Source organism: Engystomops pustulosus, chromosome 5 (assembly GCF_040894005.1).
Source record: "Engystomops pustulosus chromosome 5, aEngPut4.maternal, whole genome shotgun sequence".
Taxonomy (NCBI): domain Eukaryota; kingdom Metazoa; phylum Chordata; class Amphibia; order Anura; family Leptodactylidae; genus Engystomops; species Engystomops pustulosus.
Genome location: NC_092415.1, coordinates 56,346,321 through 56,373,041, shown reverse-complemented (window position 1 = coordinate 56,373,041; position 26,721 = coordinate 56,346,321). Strand labels below are relative to the sequence as shown.

The following is a 26,721-nucleotide window of genomic DNA, read 5'->3' as shown; positions in this document are numbered from 1 at the left end:
TTTTTCGTTCCAGGGTATTAGCTGTGTCAGCCTGTGCATGTGCATAGGCTGACACTGTGCTTTTAAGATGACTTCAGAGATGCCATCTTACAGGCACTGGCTCAGGCAGCCCTGGGGTCCTGATCGGAACCCCAGGCTGCCATAGTATCGAACATAATCGTTACCATTTTGGGGCCGTTTTTAAGCAGCCCGTTAAAAAAGGAAGCAAAAAAGCATCCGTTTTTGACTGGTTTTACCAATTATCTTAACCCCTTAAAGGAAACCTACCACCACAAATCTACCTATAAAGGTAGATCGGGTGGTAGGTGAATCAATGGGACGTGAGGATAGCCCTTTTAAGGGCTAATCCTCACGTCCCCGCACTGTTTTATAAACTTTTATTACATCAATATGTTAATTTACTTATGCGGCTACTGGGGCGTGGAGTAGCCGCATCTGAGGTTACACGAGGCGGCTACTCCACGCCCCGGTAGCCACATTACCCCTCCTTACTCACAATGTTCGGCGCGCAGCTGCTCGTAGCTGCGCGCCCTCGTCCGCCGATCCTGACGTCTGCGCATGCGCAGAACAGCAGGCCCGCGCCTGCGCGGTCACTGCTCTGAAGCCGGGGCTGCGCAGGCGCGGGCCTGCTGTTCTGCGCATGCGCAGACGGCAGGATCGGCGGACGAGGGCGCGCAGCTACGAGCAGCTGCGCGCCGAACATGGTGAGTAGGAGGGGTAATGTGGCTACCGGGGCGTGGAGTAGCCGCCTCGTGTAACCTCAGATGCGGCTACTCCACGCCCCAGTAGCCGCATAAGTAAATTAACATATTAATGTAATAAAAGTTTATAAAACAGTGCGGGGACGTGAGGATTAGCCCTTAAAAGGGCTATCCTCACGTCCCATTGATTCACCTACCACCCGATCTACCTTTATAGGTAGATTTGTGGTGGTAGGTGCCCTTTAAGGACGCAGGGTTTTTCGGCTCATTTCTCGCTCTCCAACTTCAAAAATCCATAACTTTTTCACTTTTACGTGTACAGACCTGTGTGAGGGCTTATTTTGTGCGTAACAAATTTTACTTTCCTGTGATGTTATTTATTTTAACATGCCGTGTACTGCAAAGCTGAAAAAAAATTCCAAATGTGGAAAAAAAAAAAAACGCACGTGCGTCACATTCTTGTGGGCTCAGTTTTTACGACTTTCACTCTTCGCTCCAAATAGCACGCCTACTTTATTCTTTACTTTGGTGCAATCGTGGTGATACCAAATTTATATAGGTTTTATTGTGTTTTAATACATTTTCAAAAATTAAACGAATGTGTACAAAAAAAGAAAAAAATTTTTTTGCCATCTTCTGACGCTAATAACTTTTTCATACTTTGGTGCACGGAGATGTGTGAGGGGTCATTTTTTGCGAAATGAGGCGACGTTTTTATTGCTACCATTTTCAGGTCTGTGCGACATTTTGATCATTTTTTATTTCATTGTTTATGTTATGTAAAAAGGTGTAAAAGTCGCATTTCGGACATTTGGGCGCCATTTCCCGCCTCGGAGGTCACCGCCGCCCGTAACCGTTTTTATATTTTGATTGATCAGGCATTTTGGGACGGGGCGATACCTAATATGTTTGTGATTTTTACTGTTTATTATGTTTTATATCCGTTCTAGGGAAAGAGGGGTGATTTGAAATTTTATTAAAAAGTACCGACCGCGGTTATTAGCGGTGGGGGTTTTCTGCAAAATGCAAAAACCCCCACCTTTGTATGATGAGGACTCAGCCCGTGAGCCCTCTTCATACATCCCTTATACCTCTGCGCAGTAGAGCTACGGCGCAGAGCGTTAAGGGTTTAATTAGTCAAAAACTGATGCATTTTCAAAAAAGGCATGCATTTTTCAACGCATTCGTTTTTTAACGGACTGCTTAAAAACCGTCCAAAAACGGCTTCAAAACGCCACGTGTGCCGCTGGCCTTAGGCTGTGGTCACAAGTGCCACTAGCACTGCATTTCGTACACAAGCTAGTGCATGGGGGAGGCAGGCCTTGGCCACATCGCCTATGCATTTCCAATGAAACACATACAATTGTTAACGAGCCCCCAGTGTCTTGCATAAAGGACACAGCCAGTTTGTACATCAAGATTGTGGTCACACGTGGTGTTTTGAACCCGTATTTGGCCCGATTTTAAGCAGTCTGTTAAAAAACGCATGCGTTTTTGAAAAACACATGCTTTTTTGTCGGTTTTTCCAATTATCTTAGTTAAAACCGGTAAAAATTGCATGCGTTTTTTAAAAACGGATGCGGTTTTTAAAGGACTGCTTAAAAACGGGACGAAAACGGGTTCAAAGCGCCTTGTGTGACTGCACCCTAAGGGCGCGTTCACACGTTCCGCTATCGTTGCGTTCACAACGCGCCGCTAGCGCACAGTGGGCAGGGCTCGGGCCGATCACATATGCGTTTCCCGGGAAAAGCATGCGATTAATAACCCGATCGCATGCATTTCTCTGGAAACGCATATGCGATCGCCCCAAAATCCGCCCCCTGTGCGCTAGCATCGCGTTATGAACGCGCCGCTAGCGGAACGTGTGAACGCGCTCGAAGGCCCAGCCTCTTTTTTGTAATCTGTCACTTTATATGGTTATAACTTTTGCACACTTCAACTGACCAAAATGATATTTTTGTGACACATTGGGGCACATTTACTTAACCGCCCGATTCGCAACCCCGATCCGGAGTGTCCGCCGGAATGCACATGTGATCCACGTAGATCCTGCGCCCGATTTCCTGCATGTGTTGCTCCCCACTGTGGTCCGCCTGAATTCACCTTCTTCTTCTTGATGCATGTAAGTGCTTGGCTTGCGACACAAATTTGAATGTTAAATCAAAAGAGTCTGAATCCGTCCGACGGCCCGCCTCCCGATTTGTGTTGTGTGAAAGCCGACACGGTTGCGACACAATTCTTATCGTGTGTGACACAATACCCGGGACGAAAATGCTGCTGCGGGACCTTTAGTAAATAAGCCCCATTGTACTTCATGTTAGTGGTACATTTTGGTTGATATGTTTTGCTTTTTAATTAACTAATATTTGCCATTTTTTTAGAAATTCAGCAAATTAAAAATTTTTAATTATCTGCTTTTGTGATGGACAGTTTTACCATCGAAATGTGTAACTTACCAACATTTCCCTTATCTCAACTTTATGTTTTCATCATTTTTTAAAAGTCCTTTTATTCGTATATGACGGTGGACAGCTTAAAAATAAAACTGAGATTTAAATTTCTTTCCCAACATTTCTAAATTGAAATCTTTGGGTTCTTTCTTTTTTAAATGAGTTTTAAATATAATTTATTAGAACCCTCCTATAAACCCTCCATTTTCAAAAGTGCACCCCTCAAAGTACAAGAAACTGCTTTTAAGAAGATTTTTAACCCTTTGAGCATAGTAATTTAAAACAAAATGGAGTTGAAATTTAGAATGGTCTAATTTTGTTAGTGATACATTAATTTAGCCCTAAAATGTACAGATTTCCAAAAGATAAAAAGAGAAAACCCATCTTAAAAATTGTTATGCAATGTCTCATGAGTACAGAGACCCAATGGGGATTGCCCCATTTTGAGGTTGTTATGCTTTATTGTTGAAAATTTACTTTTTGGGGGGCACAGAGAAGTAGAATAGCATCAATTATGTAATGGATTATTTACCTTTTTTTGGTGTTAACATGTTTATTAGGCTGTACGATGATCTTTATTTTATGGGTCTTTTTCTATTTCTATTTAGTTTTTTTTTGGTGCAAATTTTGTAAAACATAGTGTGGGAAAAAAATCTATAAATTTTGTATCCCTGTCTTCCAATTGTCATAACATTTTTATTTTTTTGCGCATGCATAGGATGAAACTGTGCCTTTAAAGGGGTATTCTCGTCTGGGCATTCACATTCAGTTTCATTAATCTTCCATATATAAACATTTCTTCAATTGGATGTTATTAAAAAAAATGTTTCTGTGTGAAGATAATTTCTCATAAATGTAGTGATGTTGTCCCTCAGAAACGAGATGGCTTCCTCGGTTACGACCACGTCACACTCTGGCAGCGGTGGCCAGACATGCGCTATAGAGTCCTGCCTGACCTCCTGGATTCAGCGATCATTACCACAGGACGGCTGTGCGACATGTAGTAATTCCTGGACATTTCATATACAAAACCTTTTGTTTCTTTGTGCAATCTCTCCAGCAGAGGTGGTCGTATCCGAGGAAGCCATCTCATTTCTAAGGGACAACATGGCCACATTTATGGGAAATTATCTTCACACAGGAACATTTTTTTTAATAACATCTAATTGAAGAAATGTTTATATATGGCAGATTTATCAAACTGAATGTGAATGCCCAGATGAGAATACCCCTTTAAGATCCTGTCAAGATCTCACAGGCACTGCCTCAGGGCTGGTATGGAAACGTTCAGCGCCCCCCCAAAGGGAGCACGGGGCGGGCGATCGTGAGGAAGAGACCCCAGAAGGCAAGTTATATGCTGCGGTGGTGCTGACTCTGACCGCAGGTGTTACAGCTGACACCCGGTGTACACTGTTGCTGGCATCAGCTCAGCAGCAGACGGGTCAGCGATTAGTGCCAGAGCTCAGCGGTGTATATACGGCAAGAGGCTATACAATACAAGACCGGGGTCTGGTTACCGATCGCATGAGTTTTCCTGGCTTATGTCCCATGAAGGAATACCTGGTGAAAGCTATATAAGATACTGGATTTTAATGCTTTTCAATTGACGAAGAAAAATAAAGTTTTTAACATATCTTCAGTGCCGGAGTGAACCATTTTTCCATGTACACCCTTATGCACCTGCCTATACCTAGGTTTAGGACACAGGAGGAGTGTAATCCTCAATGTTTTAGGATGTACCTGCAGTTTAAAAAGTCACTTACATTTTTTCTACAGTCACAAAATGTTGAATGTGGTGGAAAAAGTGCCTGTTTTTCCATATGACACAAAACATCTTTTTGTCTATTACACATTCCCAGAACACTCATCATTTTGACAGCTTCTACATGTGGGATTTGTTGATAAGGATCTATGTACGTGTCATGTCTGCATCGCGTAGATGTAAGCAAATATATCTAGAATGAGCAGAAAAGCCACAAGTAAAAACCATAGTACATCTGCCATATGTTCTTTTATAAGATCAGTATTAGGCACATGTATTAGGACCACATTAAAAATGGAAAAACATAAAAAAAAAAATTAAGTAAAACATGCAGATATATACAGTGGGGAAAAAAGTATTTAGTCAGCCACCAATTGTGAAAGATGAGAAAGGGCTGTCATTGACATCATAGGTAGACCTCCACTATGGTAGACAAAATGTGAAAATAATATTTGGTCACCTATAAACAAGCAAGATTTCTGGCTCTCACAGACCTGTAACTTCTTCTTTAGCCAATTAGCCAATGCCGGTACAGTTCTTGACCGGAGCCGAGTCGGGAGTCGGGGGATGTCAGTGGTAATGAGTAACACCTGCAGTCGGAGTGAGCTCCGATATCGGGTGTTATTCCTATAAATGCCACAGTCAGAGTGACCGCATTAATAAAGATATCATTTTTTACTGTACATTTTTTGATGACAAGCTTCTATCTTTTGAGTTTTTGTAATGTTACTGTGTTTTTAAACATGTGGTGAAGATTGTGTTCACAGTATCTATGGTTACCGGCCCGGAATACGCTTAAGAGCATGGTTCCAGCCATGGTGTGCCGTTTGTGCGTGGGGGAAGCAGTTGCCTGCTTTGTTTCTTTACCTTGGTTTTTGTGTTTTTGGTTTGGCAATTTGTAAGGAAGCAGAGTTGCTGCATATACCGTATTTTTCAGACTTTAAGGCGCACAAAAAATCCTATGATTTTCTCAGAAATAGACAACAGCTGCCTTTAACTGTGCACAGGTCTGCCACTTGCTGGTCATTCATCCTTATAATCAGGTGCTCCTTATAATCCGGTGCGCCTTATATATGAACCTAGACGTTTTAGCAGGCATTTATTGATGGTGCGCCTTATACTCCGGTGTGCCTTATAGACCAAAAAATACGTGTATATGTGTATATATGACATTTGCCATCCTTGTTTATTTTGGTCGAATACCAACAACAGTGGCTGCCAACCTTGTGAAGATTTACAGGAAACAATTGACCTCTGTAGTTATCTTATAATAACAGTTCAAAGGCTGCAGACAGCCACACCTAAAATCTCAACCATTTAGCATAAAATGGCTATAGCTCAGTTTAGGCTCTGTTCACACGTGACATTAGTGAGGTCCAATGGTGTAACTACAGGTGTATTGATTTGATTTAATCTGGAACCACTTAACACTATATTTTTTTATGGACCATTCATATATTTATATAAATGAATCATGTCCCCTCGTAGTCGTCTCTTTTCCAGATCTAGTTCTAGATCTAAATATCTTTTTAAATAAATCTAGTTGTTTTAATCTTTCCTCATAACTAAGACCCTTCATACCCCTGCCCAGGACTGGACAGCATATTCCAGGCGAGGCCGAACCTATGCCTTGTGCAGTGGTAATATTACATCCCTATCCCGAGAGTCCATACCACTTTTGATACATGACAAGATCTGGCTGGCTTAAGAGGCAGCTGATTGAAATTGTATGCCTTTGGATTATTAGTCCCCATGTGCATAACCTTACATTTATCCACATTAAACCTCATTTGCCAAGTGGATGACCAAACACTCAGTTTGTCCAAGTCACACTGCAGCCTATAAACATCCTCCATAAATAGACACAGTGCTATTCATTCCTAACTCTATATTATTAATAAATAATGGGCCGAGCACAGAACCCTGGGGAACACCACTTATAACTTGTGACCATTCTGAGTAGGAATCATTGACCACAACTCTCTGGATACGATTCTTCAGCCAGTTTTCAATCCAATTGCAAATGATTCCTATCAAACCATTAGACCTTATTTTACCCATCAGGTGTCTATGAGGGATAGTGTCAAATGCCTTTGCAAAGTCCAAGAACACAATATCCACAGCAGCTCCTCCATCCAGGCATCTGCTCGCCTCTTTATAGAAGCAGATCAGGTTAGTCTGCCAACTTTTATCCTTTCTACAGCTGCAGAAATCTATGTCTGTGTGCCGGTGTCTCCTCATGCATTCTTCTTCTCCTACACACCATCCCTCCCTCCAGCCTGCTCAATGCATATGACAGGAAGTCATATAAGAGGGGTGAGGGAGCAGCATAAGTATGGAGGAGAGGAGACTGACATAGGCACACGCAGCTGCCCCCCCCCCCTCACCTCTTCCCCAGGGACTCACCACACACTGCTGGCAGGAAGCCATGTAATGTTAAATAAACTAACAAACTACTATAATTATTCACGATACCTGAGGATGTAAAAACCAGGGATGGCCTCCAAGTTTCCTTCAAATTTTCCAACACATAGCGGTCATATTGGGTTTTCTACAGAAGTAGAAAACCCCTACAAGCCTAATGACATGGATTAGAATGGCCTTATTGCATCCTACAAATTACAATGTCTGTAATTACAATGCAGATAGATATACAGATAGTTCACGGTTTCCCCAGCTTGCTTTATATAACTGTATGGTTTTAAGGACAGTATCCCCAATGGCTGATAAATGGACAGTCCGGTAATTGCACTTGTTCTTCCAATTTTGATGGTAATTGTTATTGTATGTGTAAACTTTATTCTCCCTGTGGGTCAGTGCCATTACATGGACTGTAATATATCCGAGCTTTGCTTCAGGGTACTTCATTCATGAAACATGGTTTGAAAATACAAGAGTCCTATACTGTAATAGTTCTACAAAACATAAATTCAAGTATTGTGAACCACTAAATTCATAATTGTATTGCACATTGTATCAACAATAAGTACCGCCAGTGACCACTGAGAATAATCCAAATACTGGAACAATCCAACAAGACTGTATCCCATAATAATGAGAAATACACCATGGATCTAATTAGGAAGTATATAATACCTTGGAGCCGAACACTTCTCCAGCTTCACAATACTTGATGGTACTTTTCAGTTTCATGCCAACTAGATTACAGGAGAATTGAAAAAACAGGACAAATAGAACTACAGTCACCAATTTCCTAAATATCATATCATATACTGGTTTAATGGACAGCTAGCCCTCTCTTGAATAGCCAGAGCAGATATATTTTTTTAAATTGAGTGGGTGATAATCCTCCAATACTCTGTACCTCCTGGTTATACAAGGGGTCTAATAACTTGAGAGAGCCAACGTGTGAGGTTATGATAAGGTTATAATTGCTCCCTGTTGCTAGGGTGCCATTTAGTGGCCTTTGATACAGTAACAGAGACCTGGATAGAGATATTACGGAAAAGCACATGGCCGAAATATGAATTTTGCCACATATTTCTTAGATGTGGGGTTTCTATATGTGATCTCCTCTATACTGGCTATCACCTTTTACTGACCTCCTTCATGGATGTTGAAATGATACGATGGGGGGTGGGGGGATTCTAACTAAATCTAGTTTCTGTGGATACTGGTTTTATGGCCCAAACATCCAGGACTAGTTTAGGGACATGTTGAGGAATTTCAAGGGAGTGGACACCTGTCTCCCTATCTTTATCATCACAAACAGGAAGGCCTCAATACCTGGAGTCTTAATGGCAAGATGTTTATACAATTACACACATTTATACACTGATACATACACACCTTTATATACTTATATACACACTCATAAAGTTCTACACTCGTATACTCACACCCATATGTATACAAGTATACACTTTTACACACACATTTATGCACTCATATACATTTATACACTAATACCCGGAGTACATACAAACTCATATAGTATATACACACACATAAGGTATACAGATTGTATACACATAATACATATACAATACACACACATACATATATATATACATACACACACACACACATGCTGCTTATACATACAGAATATATACACACATTCAGTATATAGAGCATATACATACATACCATATTCAAAAACACACATACAATTTTATATATATATATATATATATATATATATATATATATACACACACACATCTATTTAAATGTGCACATATATATATATATATGAGTGTATAAATACAGTATTTAGGCTACACATATACACAGTATATACACAGTGTATACATCTATACACATATACACAGTATATACTTATATACCAACAGATAAATACATATGTATATACTTAAATTTTTGGATGTTTGGGGGCTGTACGGGTGAGACCACCTGGCCGTGGTGTGTGTTCAGGCGGGGGAAGGGGGGGGGCGTATGCTTGTTCGGGTGGGGTGGGGGAAATCGAGCAGACGGGGAGAGGGCGAGCGGATGGGGGGGGGGGGGGGTCGAGCGTGCGGGCATCAACTGTGCTGCCCTGAACCTCATGGGCCCCATAGCAGCCATTTTTAGCGGTGATAAACTGCTAGCTTTATTGGAACCCTCCAAGAAAAACTAGAAGACACTGCCACATAGTACAGTAGGAATGCAGGACCACGCTCAAAGTGGTCCGGTGTATTCATGGGAGGACGGGACTAGGAGATGGTGACTGCTGCATGAAGCTCGGCAGTCACCGCCGGCCTATGGAGTGGGAGGCCCATGAGTGCAGTCCAGCTTTCCTATTGTACCTCATGGCAGTGTCTGCTAGCATTGGAGGGTTCCAATAAAGCTAGCAGTTTATCACTGCTAAAAATGGGTTAGCACTAAGAGCTGCTTACTGTAGTATACAGCTCCTAGTGCCTTTTTTATAGGTGAGAGGTCCTTTTTCACACAAACTTTGATTGGCCACATCATATGTTGCTTCCTGTCCACTAACCAAGTTAAGTTACCCTTTACGCCTTTTCCTATGATCCCCACTAACTATGGGCTACTGATGTCATTGTGACTATTGGTTACTGTGGGGCAGGGCTGTGATCTGGCTACTGTGAAGGCACTGTAACTAACCTGGCTACAGTGGTACCATTGTTATTATATTGGTTACTGTGCACCACTGTACTACTGTAGCTGCACTGTATTGACTATATTAGCAGTGGCTATATGGGACATATTCCACTGTATGAGCATACAGTATAACCACACAGTGTAAGCATGCAGTTGGATAAGTTGTAGCCCTACTTTGTAATAAAACATTATGAAACCTCCCTACCAACAACAGAAGGAATAAACGCAGCCTAAGGCTGTCTGTCGTACTCTTCTTCTGTTCCATCCTAAAAAAAGAGCCTATAAGGTTTAGGAATACAAAGCTAGGATATTCCTACAAGTGGTATATGATCACAATAATATTGCGGGTTTTACATTGATTCACATTTTAGATTCATTTGTCCTGATACATTAAGTCAACGTACCAAAATTAAATAATAAAAAAAAACCAAAACATTGCTTAAACCCTAAGGGAGTCTTGACTACACAGCTGGTTTCCTTTAGCAGCTTTAAGTCTTCTTATATCAGTAAAGCTGGAGAGAAACAGTTGTGATAGCCACAGTCCTTGTTATATGCAGAGGCGCACAGTCTGTGTCCTCCAAGATTGTCTCTAGTTTTCAGGCATAACTATAACTCGCCCTCTTCCTGAGAGGCAAAGAAGAAGATGTGGATAATGCAAGACCTCCTTTTCCTGATTTCCCCAGAAGCGTCAGAAACACAACTGTGTCCAGAGAAGAGATAAAGAAAGCCTAGAGAAAAATAGAACTTTTCCCAACTACTGGACATAAATAAGCTTTCCTGGTTCCCAGGGCTTTCAATATCTGGGAATTGTTTTCACAATCCAAAAAAATAAATTGAAAATAAAAGTGAAGATATAATTAGTATGCTGAAAATAGGACTATTCAAAGAAGTTTGACAAAGCACACATCTGAAGTATGAGGCCACCAGAACAACAGGCCAAAAAGATGGGATATTCAGATTTGTCGAAGTATTATGTTCAATTTTGCATTACTTTAAATACCTTATGTAAAATACTAGGCATTCCATAATATACTCACTAATGGGAAATCAAACTAATTACAATTTCTGATGTCAAACTCATAGAAATTAGTGGATTTTGAGCTGCAAATCCACCAATTTATATCTGGTCATGAAAAGTTGGTGTTTCTCATCCCCATCCAGATTTATAAGAAATAATCACCTTTTGGTTCTTGCATTCCCTTGTCTCCACCAGAGGACCAAGTAATGTTTGAATATATTAAAAATAACATGCAGGCATGGGTTTCGTCTTTGTTCAGTAGAAGAATGGGTCTCTATGTATGGAGTGTTACAAGCTCCGTTCTGTACTCGGTTGACCTCTCGCACATTGATCCTATTCTTTCCAGTGTATTTTAGAGGGGATTTAACCTATTCTACTTGTAGGGCCTGCACCTATTGACAGAACCAATATTAACTCTCACAAAAAAGGAGTGAATAATAAAGATTGGATCCCACTGGCTAAATTATATTAAACAGGCCTACCCAAAGGTCGATGCCCTTTCTGTCCATGTTGATGTCTTAGATAAGATTGGCAGGTTGACCCGTTTAGGAAAAAGCACCAAGTAGCTTGCAGCACCTTAGCAACCACAGGCATGTTCTTTGTAGGCATTCCTGTGATGGGCTCAGTAGTATAAGATCGGGCTCATATGTACAGAAATCGTTTCAAACAGGAGACAGAGCTAGAGAAAAGTTGCCGCTCTTCATAGGGTTATTAGGAACAGGTGGCAATCTATAATAATTGCCCTTTTTAGGGCACTCTGCATTAGGCTTCTCATAGGCTGCTGTAATGCAGATAAAGTCTTACTGCTTATTAGCAGGATTGTACAGCAATCCTTGGAAAGACCAGACATAAATATTATTCATGTTATTGAATAGAGGGCACTAATAGCTAGATTGTAAAAATTCCCCTGTTAGGGAATAGCACACAATAATACCTAGATTTTGAAGGTGTTCCTATCAGTGAATAGCATGCATTAATACCAAGAATATAAACTTTTATCCTGTCAGTGAATAGAGTGCACTAATTACTAGATTGTAAAGGTGTTCTTGTCATTGAATAGCGTGCACTAATACCTAGGTTTTAAAGTTGGGAAAGCAAGCACAGTGATGTGGCCGTGGTGCTGCTGTTGGTGGTGGAGCTGATGCTGCAGTGAGAGGACGTGTTTAGTCTCTGCTGCTCCAAGTTCTTCTGGTGCAAGTAGGTACCAGGGTGTGCAGTGTGTTTACTGGTAGGCCCCAATAGACCACAGCTGAGGCATTGGTCAATTACATGGCAGACATTGCCTCAACTTCCATGGGATTCTCTTTTCCATGCTCATCCTCAATTGGAAGGGCGGAGCCCTCCACCACACCTCCCTTGATAGTAGCAAAGCCATTTCAGCTACAAGTCATGGCAGGGGTCCCCAAACTACATGCGGCCCGCGGCCCGTTTCTCTGCGGCCCCCGGTAGTCGGCAGCCCTCTGGCAGTCGGGCAGGGGCTTCCGTCCGTCCGGACAGGAAGCTCCTGCCCGTCACAGTATAGTGCTCGATGCGGCCGGAAACGGCCGCTCGCCCACCATTATTGCAGGTGGAGCGATGTGGCCGGGAAAGCACCCCGGCGCACATCGCTCTTTGAACCTGCATGCGCGGCCGCGTGATGACGTCATCACGCGGCCGCGCACCTTTTCCTGTCCGGTAGCCGCAAGAAGTAAGAAGACGCGGGAGCCAGAGGTAAGTATAGGATTTTTTAATTTTTTTTAAGCAGCAGTAAAAACATTGTGCCAGCGGGGGGCCCTAATATATGAAATAATTCATTATGGGAGCATCATATAAAATAACTAATGGTGGGGGGGACATATAAAATAACTAATGGTGGGGGCAAATAAAAAAAATAATAACTAATGGTGGGGGGACGTATAAAATAACTAATGGTGGGGGCAAATAAAAAAAATAATAACTAATGGTGGGGGGACATATAAAATAACTAATGGTGCGGTGGGGGGCATATAAAATAACTAATGGTGGAGGGGCAGCATAGGAAATAATTAACGGTGGGGGGAGGGCATAGGTAATAATTAATTATGAGGGACAGTCTAATAATTAATAGGGGGGCAGCATATTCAATAATTAATGGAGAGGGGTCCCAGTATATTAATAATTAATTGACCCCATTAATGAATTCATTGGGCCAGTATATAAAATAGTTCACAAGGGGGTGTAGTATATTAAATAATTAATTGAGGGGGGGGCAGTGTATTACGGATGCGGTCACATGTACCGCTATTTATCCGGCCCTCCAACGGTCTGAGAGGGACAATGAACGGCCCCCTATGTAAAAAGTTTGGGGACCCCTGAGTCATGGAGTGGTCATTCATTCTGTATGATGGCTGGGATTCCGTGGCACATCCATCTGATACATCCCCTGCCCCAGTAGCAGAGAGAGTTCATAGATTGCCAAGAACTTTTATTGGAACATGGGGTGGGGATAGTGGACCATCAGAAGAGACCGGATGAGTCTCCCTTTTTGATTTGAATTACTGAAAAAAAAGAACTTTTTGCTGATATTCTAATTTATTGAGTTTCCAGGCCCTTGAAGTTTTGACAATTTGCATTACCAGAGAGAAAGGATGTTTTTTTTCCATTTCCACTTAAATCCTCTAGGTTAATAACCGGGTCTAAACACCCAGAGAGCCTTTAACCGCTGTTACATTTTTAAAAATGATTTTCACTTTCATTTTTTCATGTTATGGTATTATTCCAAGTACTGTACTTTCCCTTGCCCATTGTTGGCAGGGCAATTTCCCTGTTATTCCCAACATTTTTCAGCCCTCTAGCCATTAATACACTCATTTTACAGGCATTTTTTGGTGCTAAAATCCCTCAATGGCATTTGTGTTTGGGTCAATTTTAAGGGAGTCTCATTTAAGGGGATTTTAAGGGAGACACATTTTCTTAATGAGAAGAGCCTAAACAAATAACTGATCCATCTATCCCTCATAACTAGTTCCCCAGTTCAAGTGCTGATCATTCCTTCTTTGTTTGTCTCTCACTCAACAAATTATAACTTGAAGGGCATGGTTCAAGATTTGTAAATCTTCCAGGGGTACTGAAAAAAATGCACAAAATCTGATTTCTTGTCATTATGGATGGATTAGGCCTGCCACCCAGAACCCTGCAGTTCGCTACAAATTACATCTATATGCTTTTCTATATATCCCTAAATTCTCATTTTAGAGAATATATTATTTACTTTGTGCAATGTAGATTTTAATTTTTGCCAGACAAAGAGAAGTCCGTAATTATATAAAAGAGAGGCAAAAGGCAGCCAAGTTTCACGCCATACCATTCAAAACCATTTACATTGGCATTATTTGTGTGTTAGATACAGGTACCTAACCACACCACCAGCAACAGGCATCAACGTCTTGGGTATGTCAGGGGGCATCTATGCTGGACAAGGGACCAGAGGGCATCAGTACTGTTTAATGATGATCTACAAGTCGATTTATGCCAAACAGAAATGGCCATATGATTTACGCCAATACCCAAGGCCACATGACAAGTTATTGTGACTTTAAACTTTGCACAAGTGCTGAGGGAGCAGTGGGGAAGGTGAGACAGTGTACGAGTAAAGTCAGATTACAGAGGGGCTAGGGTATCCCTCATGCTCGTTAGCATAATTTTAAAAGTTGATTTTAGAAGGAAGCCATGGATAAAAAAATATAAGAGGATCACCACAGTCACAGTGCCTGGATCTAAGAGTATTTGTTCCTGGTTTATCATGATGGAAGATTTCTTAGAACCTGCTTTATAGAAATAATATCACAGTAGTGTGACCCTTTTATGTTTTCCATACACATTAGCCTGAAGCTAAATATCCCATACTTTATGTGAGAAATGTATACACACACACACACATATATATGTACAGGCCCCACATAATTCATGTACAGCACCTCCATAATTCATATACAGGTTTCCAATCATTAATGCAAATTAATTTCTCCCCCTGTTATATGCGTCATACCATTTATACTTAATTTGCCAGTTTATACGTTGGACGATACCTATGGGGCCCTGCGCCTCATTCTCTCTCTCCATTCAAGGGACAACAATGCAGTTATCCTATGGATAGGTGCTAAATGTTATGTATGGGAAAGCCCTCTAACGCTTTAGGACTCTGTAGTCAGCAGTGGCTGGATTGGGCTTGTTATTACTAGACATTAGCAGGTTTATTTCCTTAAAAGTGAAGAAATGAATACACAGTAACATAGCTCATATTTTCAAATGCAGCTATAGCACAGCACTAAGACGAAACAAAGGATTACACTTTACATTTTCAGATGTAACTGAGGCCCTCTAGAGTAAGAGAACATTCTGTCTTCTGCCCCAGGCATAATTAATACACCAAAGTTTACTGCAGTAGATTTGAAAAAAATATGCAGCTTTCATTTCAGGAAAACTATTCCATAGTGATTAAAAAAATTAAAATCATGTATGTTAACATAAAAGCAGTTAATTAAATACTTTAATCTTTCAAGCGATGAGCAGTCGTAAAATATTTTTTACAAACAAAATTTATACTTATGAAAAATTTAACAAAATTCAGTAAAATTACAGAGAAGAAGTAGCAGAAGTAAATAGTCAATACAGTATTTCAATACATAATGTTTCCTGGCTCCATATAAACATGCAAGAACACATATCTAAGAGAACAGTAATAGCTAGACGACATCTCTTCAGCTACAATTACAATTTTAGTTCTGCCTGGTCAGAATATGTGGTCATGGATCTTTCTGTAGAAGTCACTGAAAAAGTAATAGTTATAGGTGATCTGCCAGCTCCCTGGTGACAAAAACTATTCATGGTCTTGTAGTCCCCCTAAAAAACATATGATCGTAGGCAAGAGAACATGCTGGTCATACAACTTTGATGTATGATGTATGAGTTTGGCTGAAATTTTTTTGTATTTGATCACGTCCAAACTCTTTCCTAATAGCAGATATCAAAGGATTGACCAAGGGAACCTGTCAGCTAATTTTTACATGATGATAGGTTGCAATAGCCTCTGGCATGTTCATTTAAAAAAATGTCTTTGTCGAGCATCTGAATAATTACACCGCTTTTTAATTGTTTCCTTAACATTACCTGGCACCATGCGTTAACAAAACGCAATGCAATTTTATTGCATGCGTTTTGTAAACAAAATGTTGACAGCAATGTAATTAGGCAAATCTCCTCGTCTCAGCTGTTGTGATGCATTTGAAAACGCATGGAATAATGCCATGTGTGACCTCACCCTTAGGCTACATTCATATTACCATATGGGGGACATATGTATGGCTACAAGCTTGCAGCTGTACATATGTCCCCAAATGGCGCATGTCCTATCTTTCTCCGTTTTACATACCGGACGCAATACATTTCAATTGAGAGGGGAGTGGTGACCCCCTCCTCCTCCCCATGCCGACGAACGCATGCCTGCCCGGTTATTGTCTCATCAAAAATTTCAACCTATGGAGCAGACAATGGCTAACGGCTACCACCAGACCAGCCTGGAGATTTATTTAATTTATTTTCTGGGGTTTGGGAACATAACTCTTTTTTTGTTCTTTATTTGCAATTTTTTTTTTTTTACAGGGGCATATTTAGGAAGGAACACATAATATATGTGTACCTTTCTTTACTTAAAGGGAACCTGTCACCAGGAGACCCATTTTTAGCACTCCCCCAGTCCCCACAGAGCAAAGTACATACACTGCCAAAGTGTTTTTGTATAAAAAATAGGTTTTACAGAAAAAAAGATATGTTATATTGTACCTTTCATTAGCATCTGCTGTGTGACTAGGCAGTTGCCTTTTGGGAGGAGCTGGAAAGGAGCAGTTCCCCCCCACCTTTGGGAAACTGCTCCTCCATGTGACTTTTTCAAATATATGAAAACACCCATCACTTGGCTTAGCGACGCCCCCTGCTCCTCTACAGCCAATCCCAAGTGTGTGTGTGTGTGGGGGGGGACTGCTCTTTTCCAACCCCTCCCAATTGGCAACTGCCTAGTCACACAGCACATGCTAATAAAAGGTACAATATAACATATCTTTTTTTCTGTAAAACCAATACAAAAACACTTTGGCAGTGTATGTACATGTCCTTAAGTAGGGGACCGCCTGTACTATGCTCTGTGGGGACTGGGGGAGTGCTAAAAAATGGGTCTCCTGGTGACCGGTTCCCTTTAAATATAGATCACAGATAACAGTGATCTAATGGTAAGAGCCTATTGAATCACTGTCATCAGTGATCTGTATACAGAGACATGCAGAGAGGATGCACATAGCACCCTTCCAGCAGCCTCTCACTGCATACAGAGGCTGCTGTGGCTACAGGGGACTGATAATAATCGGACCCCTGTCACAGTACACGATCGGGCTGTCACATAGAAAGCACACAGCAGATCAGGAGCACAGCCCCGGCAACAGATATCCCAACCCACCACTCACTCGGCTCCACCCCCACCCTTCGCTCAGCTCCACCCCCACCCCTCGCTCGGCACCCTCCCCCAGTGAGAAGGAAGTACCTCCCTATCCTGCCTCCAGCCACTCAGTGCTGCGATCCTGCAAAGGATATTTTCCTGTTTTGCAGGACCGCAGCCGTCACCGTCACCGCTTGGAGGCGGCAGCTTACATTCAGACAGGAAAATCACCAAGCATACTTATACGCTTGGTAATTTTTTTCGGTTGTAAATCAGCCTCTACACGCGTCATAGACGTGTGTAGATGCATTATTGCGACCTCTAACTGAAGTGTCTTCATGATTAAAGTTTTGCAGGGAAGGAAGGACTCCATAAAAGCGGACACAACACAGTCCATGATTCATGGATGGACCACGTCTTGGTAAATCTGCCCTATGCATAAGCAGAATGTGCCACACAAAACCAAAGGTAAATTGCAAATAATTAAAAAACAAACTTTATTCTCAAACATGTTAATTACTCTACAAACAAATTAAATTCTTCTTGGACTGTACTTGTCCCAAATACTGACCGCTATAGTAAACCCTGCCCATCAATGTATTACATGGCCTGTATTCAAGGCTGGATTATCGGGAGGGCTCCCGGGGCTTCTACTAATTTGCTTTTAAAGAGAACCCGACCAACCAATGGTGGATTATAATGTGGATGTTTCAGGAGGTCGCTTGGCCGCCCACATCGCCTACTACATGTGTAGGGATTGAATTCGGCAGAGGCCGACCCTGATCCACCCACAAACTGCTTTGTATAGCAGAGCGAGGGAACAATACGCTCCCTGGAGTACACAGGATCTGACAAACTGCAACACTTGCACCAGAAGGGGGGGTTTGTATATATGTATTTCTGAAGCTGTATCACTGGGGAGCTGAAAATATATTCATATTTGCAGTCACCAAATTTTGCACAGCCGCTCTCTGTGACTCAGGAAACATCATAATTTTTCACCCCACGCTTTCCAAAATCCACTTACTAACCACCATATACAGAAGCCATTGTCTGCTGCTGCTGTGGCAGTTGGAAGCTGAGCCGTGATTGGTTGCTGTTATGCCACAGGTCATTAATATGAGCTCTGAGCTTTAATTGCTCATTATAGGCAATGAGTATAAGATAACTTATGTGTGTGACAAGATGGATAGAGACAGACAGGCTGTGACAGGGACTGATAGTCAGTGACAGAAAAAATATTTAAATTTCTATTTTGTTTAGTTAAGAGAAGTTATTTACTATCCCGGGCAACGACGGGAGCTACAGCTTGTCTAATATATAAAGCTGAGTATATGTGTGCTTGTGTGTATGTATAATAATAATAATAATAATAATAATAACTCGTTATTTATATAGCGCACACAGATTACGCAGCGCTGCACAAAGCATGGCAAATTGGTCCCTGTCCCCATGGGGCTCACAATCTAAACAACCTAACAGTATGTTTTTGGAGTGTGGGAGGAAACCGGAGTACCCAGAGGAAACCCATGCAAACGCGGAGAGAACATACAAACTCTTTGCAGATGTTGACCTGGGTGGGATTCGAACCGAGGACCCCAGCATGTATGTATGTATGTATGTATGTATGTATGCATGTCGGCTAAAGGAATCTGCACCGTAGCATTTACAATCACCAAATTTTGCACAGCCGCTCTCTGTCACGCAGGGCTTTCCAAAATACACTTATTAACCACCATATACAGAAGCCATTGTCTACTGCTGCTGTGGCAGTTAGAAGCTGAGCTGTGATTGGTTGCTGTTTTGCGACAGGTCATTAATATGAGCTTGGAGCTTTGATTGGTTACTATAGGCAATGAGTATAAGACGCTTATGTGTAAGGTAATATGGATAGGGATACAGAGATGGGGGAGATTTATTAGAAATGTTTGAGGTAAGACTGTTCCAGATTCCCATGGAAACCAATCAGTAATTTTATACACAGCTGTGGGAAAATGAAACTTGAGCTCTGATTGGTTGCCAAGGGCAACTAGAGCAGTTCTGTTTTCAGACACTTCTGATAAATCTCCCCAGGCAAAGTGACAGTCAGAGACGGTCAGACACAGACAGATAGACACAGAGGTTATTTACTATCCCGGGCAACGCCGGGGGGGTACACCTAATTTATATATATATATATATATATATATAGCAACAATTACTTATGAGAAGAATTGTGGGAGGGGCCCCCACTTGTTTTACGCCCAGGGGCCACCACCACCCATCTGGCCCAGCCAGTATTATATTAGGAATGGTAGACATGCAATAATGTCTGCTGCGGGGCAAATGTATGGTCACACCATGATCTTTACAACTTGTATGCTGCTTTTGAATTCTATATGTAAAAAAATGTTCACCAAATGTCTTTAAATGATGAAACTGCGACATGAAAACTCCATGATGTTCTGGATGATGTAGTTGTGATGCGCACATGTAAATGTACCCTGACCTGTTATACTTCATCAGAAGTGTCAAGTCCTAGTGGACCATCTATGGCGATGTATATGTGGCCACAAATTTGCGGATGCACATACGTACCTATAGACGGCAATGGCGACCCGGCCGCCGTGGCACCGTTCCGCACTGTACATGGGAAAAGATAGAGAATGCTCCATCTTTCCCCATGTGTGTGGCCGTGCGCCGCTTTTCTCTATGGAGGGGTCACCTCCGCCTCCTCTCCAGCGCACAGCGGTATGCCTGCCTGGCTGCGGCCCCGCAGGCATACGGCTGTGTAAATGTACCCTTATGAGTAGGAATACCTTCAATAGTACTACATGCAGTGTGAGCAAAAATTACCTAAAGGTTACCTGTAGGTCTAATAAATCGTTGTTGAAATAGACTTAGATCCTGTAGGCACTTGGACCACCAGAGATGGCTCTAATGAAGTTTGTGTGACCCATCCTTTACCCCTTAACGACCTGGCCCTTTCTTGTTTTTTCATCTCCATTTTTCACTCCCCACCTTCAAAAATCTATAACTTTTTTTCATGTAAAGAGCTCTGTGACGGCTTGTTTTCTACGTAACAAACTGCACTTCATAGTGATGGTATTTAATATCCTGTGCTGTGTACTGGGAAGCAGGAAAAAAATTTCAAATGCAGTGGTAATGGTGAAAAAACGCATTTGCGTTGTTTTCTTGTGGGCTTGGATTTTACGGCTTTCACTGTTCACCCCAAATGACACGTCTGCTTTATTTTTTGGGACTGTACGATTACAGGGATATCAAACTATCTATCCTCTTGTACCAAATTTTTTTATTTATTTTGCCATCTTCTGGCGCTAATAACTTTTTCAAACTTTGTTGTACAGAGCTGTGGGTGGTGTCATTTTTTGCGACTTTTGATGTCGTTTTCAATGCTATCATTTTTCGGACTGTACGACCTTTTGATCACTTTTTATAGAATTTTTTATGTTTTTCAAAATGGCAAATTGCAGTGTTAAACGCAGTGAAAAAACGTTATTATATTTTGATAGATCAGGCATTTTCATACGCTGTGTTTATGATTTTTTCTGTTTATTTATATTTAAAAGACTTCTAGGGATTTGAATCTTTATGTTTTTTGATTATAATTTTTTTTTTTACTTTTTTTATATTTACTATTTTTCAGACCCCCTAGTGCAGTGGTGGCGAACCTATGGCACGGGTGCCAGAGGTGGCACTTAAGGCCCTCTCTGTGGGCACTCAGGCCATTCCCCAATTTCAAACAGGACCAAATCCACCAAATCTTCCTGTAGTCCCAAGCAACTTAAAAGATGCTGCTCTCAGCGCTATTTTAAAGTGACATTTCATTGGCTGTTTGGAACTGCAGGAAAAGTGAGAAGGTGTTGACAGAACTGCATTGTCTTTGGAGGTCCTCCTGCTGGACCCACCATTCTTCCTGGAGAGAAGCTACAATGATGGTCTGAACTTATTTCAACTGTATTGGTGGCCGCAGTAGCCAATAAAATTGAATGAAGTTGAAGAACAATTAGCATTAAGTTACTGCTTGAACTGCCATGTTGGCACTTCATGGTAAATAAGTGGATTCTAGTTGTAGTTTAGGCACTCGGTCTCTAGAAGGTTCGCCATCACTGCCCTAGCGTACTTTAACCCTAGGTTGTCTGATTGACCCTACCATATACTGCCATACTACAATATGGCAGTGTATGGGGATTTTCCTCTTCATTTATTACAATGTGCAGTTAGCACATTGTAATGAATGGGTTAAAACGAGACAGCTTCGGGCCTTCGGAAGACCCAAGGTTGTCGTAGCAACGGATCGCCGTTCCCCGATGACGTCACGGGGAGCGACGATCTTTGGAAAGATGTGCCGCCATCTATTTGAAGCTGGCGGCAAAGCGATCAGATGGATAACAACCAAGATCTGCTAGCAATATGCAGCAAAGACTTACCGGCTATGGAAAGGGCTCAGCCCATTAGCCCTCTCCATGCACCCGCACCAGATGCATGCCGTACTATTACGGCGCACATCAGGAAGTTGCTAAGTAGGAATTAGTGTTTAAATTTGTAATCATGGCCACGGGCAGAGGTTTAATGTGGGGAATTTGGGACATTAATCCACAACTTCATAAGAACCTGCAGGTGGTCTAGTGAAAGATCCACTTGAAGAATAAATTCTAAGGTATATGAGTACCTAGTTATCCTTGGTTGTGCCAAAAAACTTCACTTTCCAATAGTGCTTCACTGTCTCTCCTCCACAGGCTGCCCAAAAAACTACAGGAGGTTTAGAACAGAAATCATATTGATTATTGCTGAAATTCTAAGTGAGGAAATCAACCTTTGGAATCCATGGGTCCTTCACTGCCCCTCTGCGGGTAAATCGAGGTAGAAAACGACAGAATTCACAGTTATTTTTCCTCCGGCATGGACGAAACTATTGTCACTTGCATGGATTCCATTTTTTTAATGTCGTGTGACAATAATAGTAAAAACTTTTACTCCTATACTGGTTGACTTGACAGCACTGGTTCTATGCGGACTTCATAGCGAGTATAATATGAACGTGTCCCATGTGGTGGTGAAGATGTTTTAAAGGTAGGGGGTGTGGGTGGAAGGGTTTTACTATTACTTCCCTAAATTTAGACAGCTTTCGCTTAAGATTAGACAAGACATTCAAAAGCTCTGCCTAATTTACTATAGTGCTACCCGGCACAAAATATACTTGGCAGGTCTTCCTCAGCGTGCCAAACACTTTCTTATTCCATCTCTGCACCGACATTTTGCATCCAAAAAAAATGGTGCTTATTGTTTGTAACTCTGGCATATTTCCTGACTAGTCTGGAATAAAAATTAAACTCTAAAACAGTATCAGTCTACGCCAGAACAATTGAGTATTTTGCACCTGAAATGCTGTGGGTTGCATTAATGGAAAATTTTAGACCATTTTTAGACAGTTTTCCTGAAAAAGTCTATAACGAGTATATAACGGGGTATGGCCTTGCAGAAAATAGCCTGTGTGCTGGAAAATTCTAAATTGTGGAACAGCAAATTACAAACAACTAATAGGAGGTGCAGGGTAAGACTCCTCAGTCCACCAGATTAGTCGTCCGGCATCAGACAAAATGATTAATCTGGCGCAGCAGAAAACTGTCTAGTCCTACTCTGCACTGGTCTAAAGACGGACACATTACTACATCTCTTCCAATGAGGGGGAATGATTGTTCCAAAATTGTCAAATTGTTCATTTTGTGCCATATTCGGCTATTTCTGTGACTTTTTCCTACCTACTCCAGATGTACAAGTCAGATTTGCGACGTTTAACTTATTAAAAAGTCTCACATTTCTAGCACAAATCTCCTCCAGTCTCCCAATGGCGTTTAAAACAGTTTAGAACTAAATCACCAACTTTCTACAAGGCACTATGATAAATCTGACATGAAACACAGCTCCTAAGACAGTAAAAAGCGGTGCACGTTTGTTACATCCATCTCCCCAATAAACATAGCCCACGGTGTGCCAGTTAGATGCCGCTATCTGGCAAGTGAAGTTCCCTCGCCATCTCTAGCTATTCCTCAAAATGTTTAGTCTGGGCAAGAAATGCCTCCCAAGGTACACAATCCACTCAGATAGGAGGTTGAGGAATGATAAAGCGCATCATGCATATGACTGATAATAACAGCACATACATGTAGTATATATACGTGTACATAGATCTTTATAACCTATACAGAAATATTGGCAGTATCCAGACACATCATCATGTTATGACACCACACTATGTGTCCTCAGAGTTTTCTTTGTTCTTTTAACTAGCAATCTCTAATTTTATGCCTGAGAAATCCCGATTCATTAACTCCTGGGCTTCTGCAACTTGCACCCAGATGCCAAGCAGACATGGCACAGCCATCACTTTGATCAATCTCCCAGCAGACAAGCGCCCGGCGCCCTCTAGTGGCCCGCGGCTGTCACTACCACATCCCTGCTGACAAACACTCGGCCCCTTTGGTGTTATCTTGTCGGCTGTGAAGGGTAATAATTCCCAGAGTGAACCCCTTCCCGGAGGACGGCTGCACACCCTGACATCGGCCACAAAGGGATACACGGGCCCAAAAGCCATTTCATTACCCGTATAAGTGTAAAAGTCTCTGCATGCCCCGAGGGCAAATCCGCGGCGGCACAATGGCGTCTTTCATACACAGACAGAGAGCAGGAGGTTTAGGTGAAAGAAGCCAGGACAGAAGGAGAAAGCGCAGCTGTGGAGTAGCTGAAGTTTATCAGGTGTGAACAGAGCTAGAGGCACCCATACATGGCAGCCTGCACGGACTCCATGCCCCCTGCACTTGTAGCCGCGCTAGCACACAGCACACACACTGCGTTAGCGCAGGCACCGATCGCACAGCATCAAGGAAGTGGTGATGATGAAAGGAAGGGAAAAAAAAGATTAACCAGGAACCTGGCACATGCGTAAAAGCAAGTTGCGCCCTAAAGTCCCCAGCCATCCCCTCCATAGCACATAATAGAGAAGCTGCAAACATCAGACCTTACCTGGAACATGGAAAGAGCCAGAGAACTGCTGCTGCTGCTGCCCAACTTCCCCCTGCTCTGCTGGATTGCTCCCCTTTCTTGTGGCTCCTGATTTCTTCCAGCGATCTGCTCTGCTGCTACACCAGAGAGAAATGCAATAGCTTGGCTAAGGTAGACAGAACAAAATACAGAGAATACTTGCTCCAGGGCTTTGAAACCCCTCAAGGCAAGGATCAGGATACAATTAGCTCATGCCTCTACCTCCAGTCTAAATCAATCTGCAGAAGAAAAGATGAAATGAAATTAGCCCTAGCCCCTATCCTGCATCCACACACACACACATATATAGATATATATGTATATACAGATCTATATGTATAGAAATACATACATAGCATATAGAACATGGATTATTCTCTCTGTGGAAAGGGTAAAACCACAGTCAAGCTCCAGCCTCCAACTTGCTTATTACTCTCCCCTTGCACAGAAAAGCTGATTTTAATCGTTGTGATTAGTTTTGATGTAAGGTTTCCCCAGGCAATTTCTGCAAATGGATGGAGTGTTTCTTGCCAGAAGAGAGAAAAGCAGCAGATGATGATAATTATTAGAAGGATTGTTGCTTCTTTCTTTTTTATTTGTATTTAGATGATGTCTCCCTCTCTGGCTCCTTACACTTCCCCAAGTTGACCTGACATTGTCACAGTCCTAAGGTCATCCAACTTGTTGATAAGGATCAGCCCCCCCCTCCACATTTTATTTCAGTCCCTTGGCTAGAAAACTTCGACAATAGGAAAAGAAGGTTGATGTTTTTTTTTGTTTTTTTTTTGCCCCCCTCCAATCAAGTCAGAATCACTGCCTCGGGGCGATGCACAAACTCATTTCAAATGTTCAACCATGCAGAATTACAAAAGCGATTGAAGAAGTTCTATGCATTTTACACTGATTAGTTTCCAACATCAAACATATATGAGGCTATACAAACACATGACGGCTCCTGCGCCCCTATCCAGCTGATACATTCAAATCAGAGCCACTAACTAATAATGATCCATGGGACCTGCATATATAACAAATCCAGAGGATAGCCTCAAGTTATAGGAGAGTTCCAGCAATAACCTCCAGGGAATTCCCCGCACTTGTACTGGAGCTCGGAACCATTTATGGCAACCTATAGTCTGTGAATATAGAGGCTGCCATTGTGTCCTGACAGTCATTGCGTCAGGCTTTGTCAGCATTTCCTTGACTGTACACAGGCTGATACAAAACCTTCCCTCTATTCTGTGGGCAGATACGACACAGCACCAGAAACTTGAACCGTAGGGTTAGTTTCACTTTACTCTCTCTTGGTGAGGCGGTAAAGCCGGTTTCATATGGCTGGATTATGCTGAAGCATATTTAGGGCTGAGCTGTATCCATTCATTACGGATGTTAGCTCCTTGATGGCACATTCACACGATGCGTTGCATCGCGTTGTGCGTTGCGTTTTTGATGCATTCCACTGGCTTCAGCCGTAATTACATGATAAGGTTACATTTCGTTTTAGCAAAAGCAGTTGAACCTTAACCTTATTGTGTGAATGCGCCCTGAGGCTGCAGGCACCCGAATATATGCGGCGTACGTTCAGTGCCATGGAGAGGAGGGGGGGTGACCCCTCCCCTCTACATTGAAGTGCACGATGTATGGGCCATACTACGGGGGAAAATAGGACATGTCCTATACGACCTGTATACCGCGCATTTTAATGGAGAGGGGTCACCCCTCATTCTCTCTATGGCGCTGGACGTATACCTGTCCGGCCATACGTTTGTGTTCCATTCACATGTTCCATTAACACATGCGTTTTTAAGAGCAGCTGAGAAGAGGAGATCTGCCTTATTACATTGCTGTCAACATTGGGTTTTGTAAACACAATGTTGACAGAAATCTCCCCTTCTCCGCTGTGGTGATGCGTTTCAAAACACAAACAAAATGTGAACGTAGCCTAAAGGACATCTCCCATCATATTGACTGATGGTAGACATGTCCTACTCACATTCTCCTTAGCATTTCTTCTGTTCTGAACTTTTTTTTAATATAATAAAGAGCAGCTTGATTTCATCAGGAAAGATTTTTTTTTTAATTATGCAAATTAATTTGACACTCCAGCTTACTACGCCTTACATTGGCTTATAACATATTCGGATTGGCCCGGTCCCTCCTGGTCCCTCGCGTTTAGATTGCAAAGAGTCAGTGGCATCAGAGACCAGATAGAGCCAGCATCT

General features: G+C 42.0%; 1 protein-coding gene across 1 annotated transcript in view; it reads right to left on the bottom strand.

Annotated features, from left to right (window-relative positions):
- KCTD1 (potassium channel tetramerization domain containing 1) overlaps positions 1–24,671 on the bottom strand; it is a 69,835-nt gene extending 45,164 nt beyond the window's left edge. Inside the window, exon 1 of the mRNA XM_072152033.1 lies at positions 24,482–24,671. Within this exon, the coding sequence (XP_072008134.1) occupies positions 24,482–24,490 (9 nt within the window). The 5' untranslated portion in view covers positions 24,491–24,671. The remainder of the gene's footprint in view (positions 1–24,481) is intronic.
- Between the last annotated feature and the right edge of the window lie 2,050 nt (positions 24,672–26,721).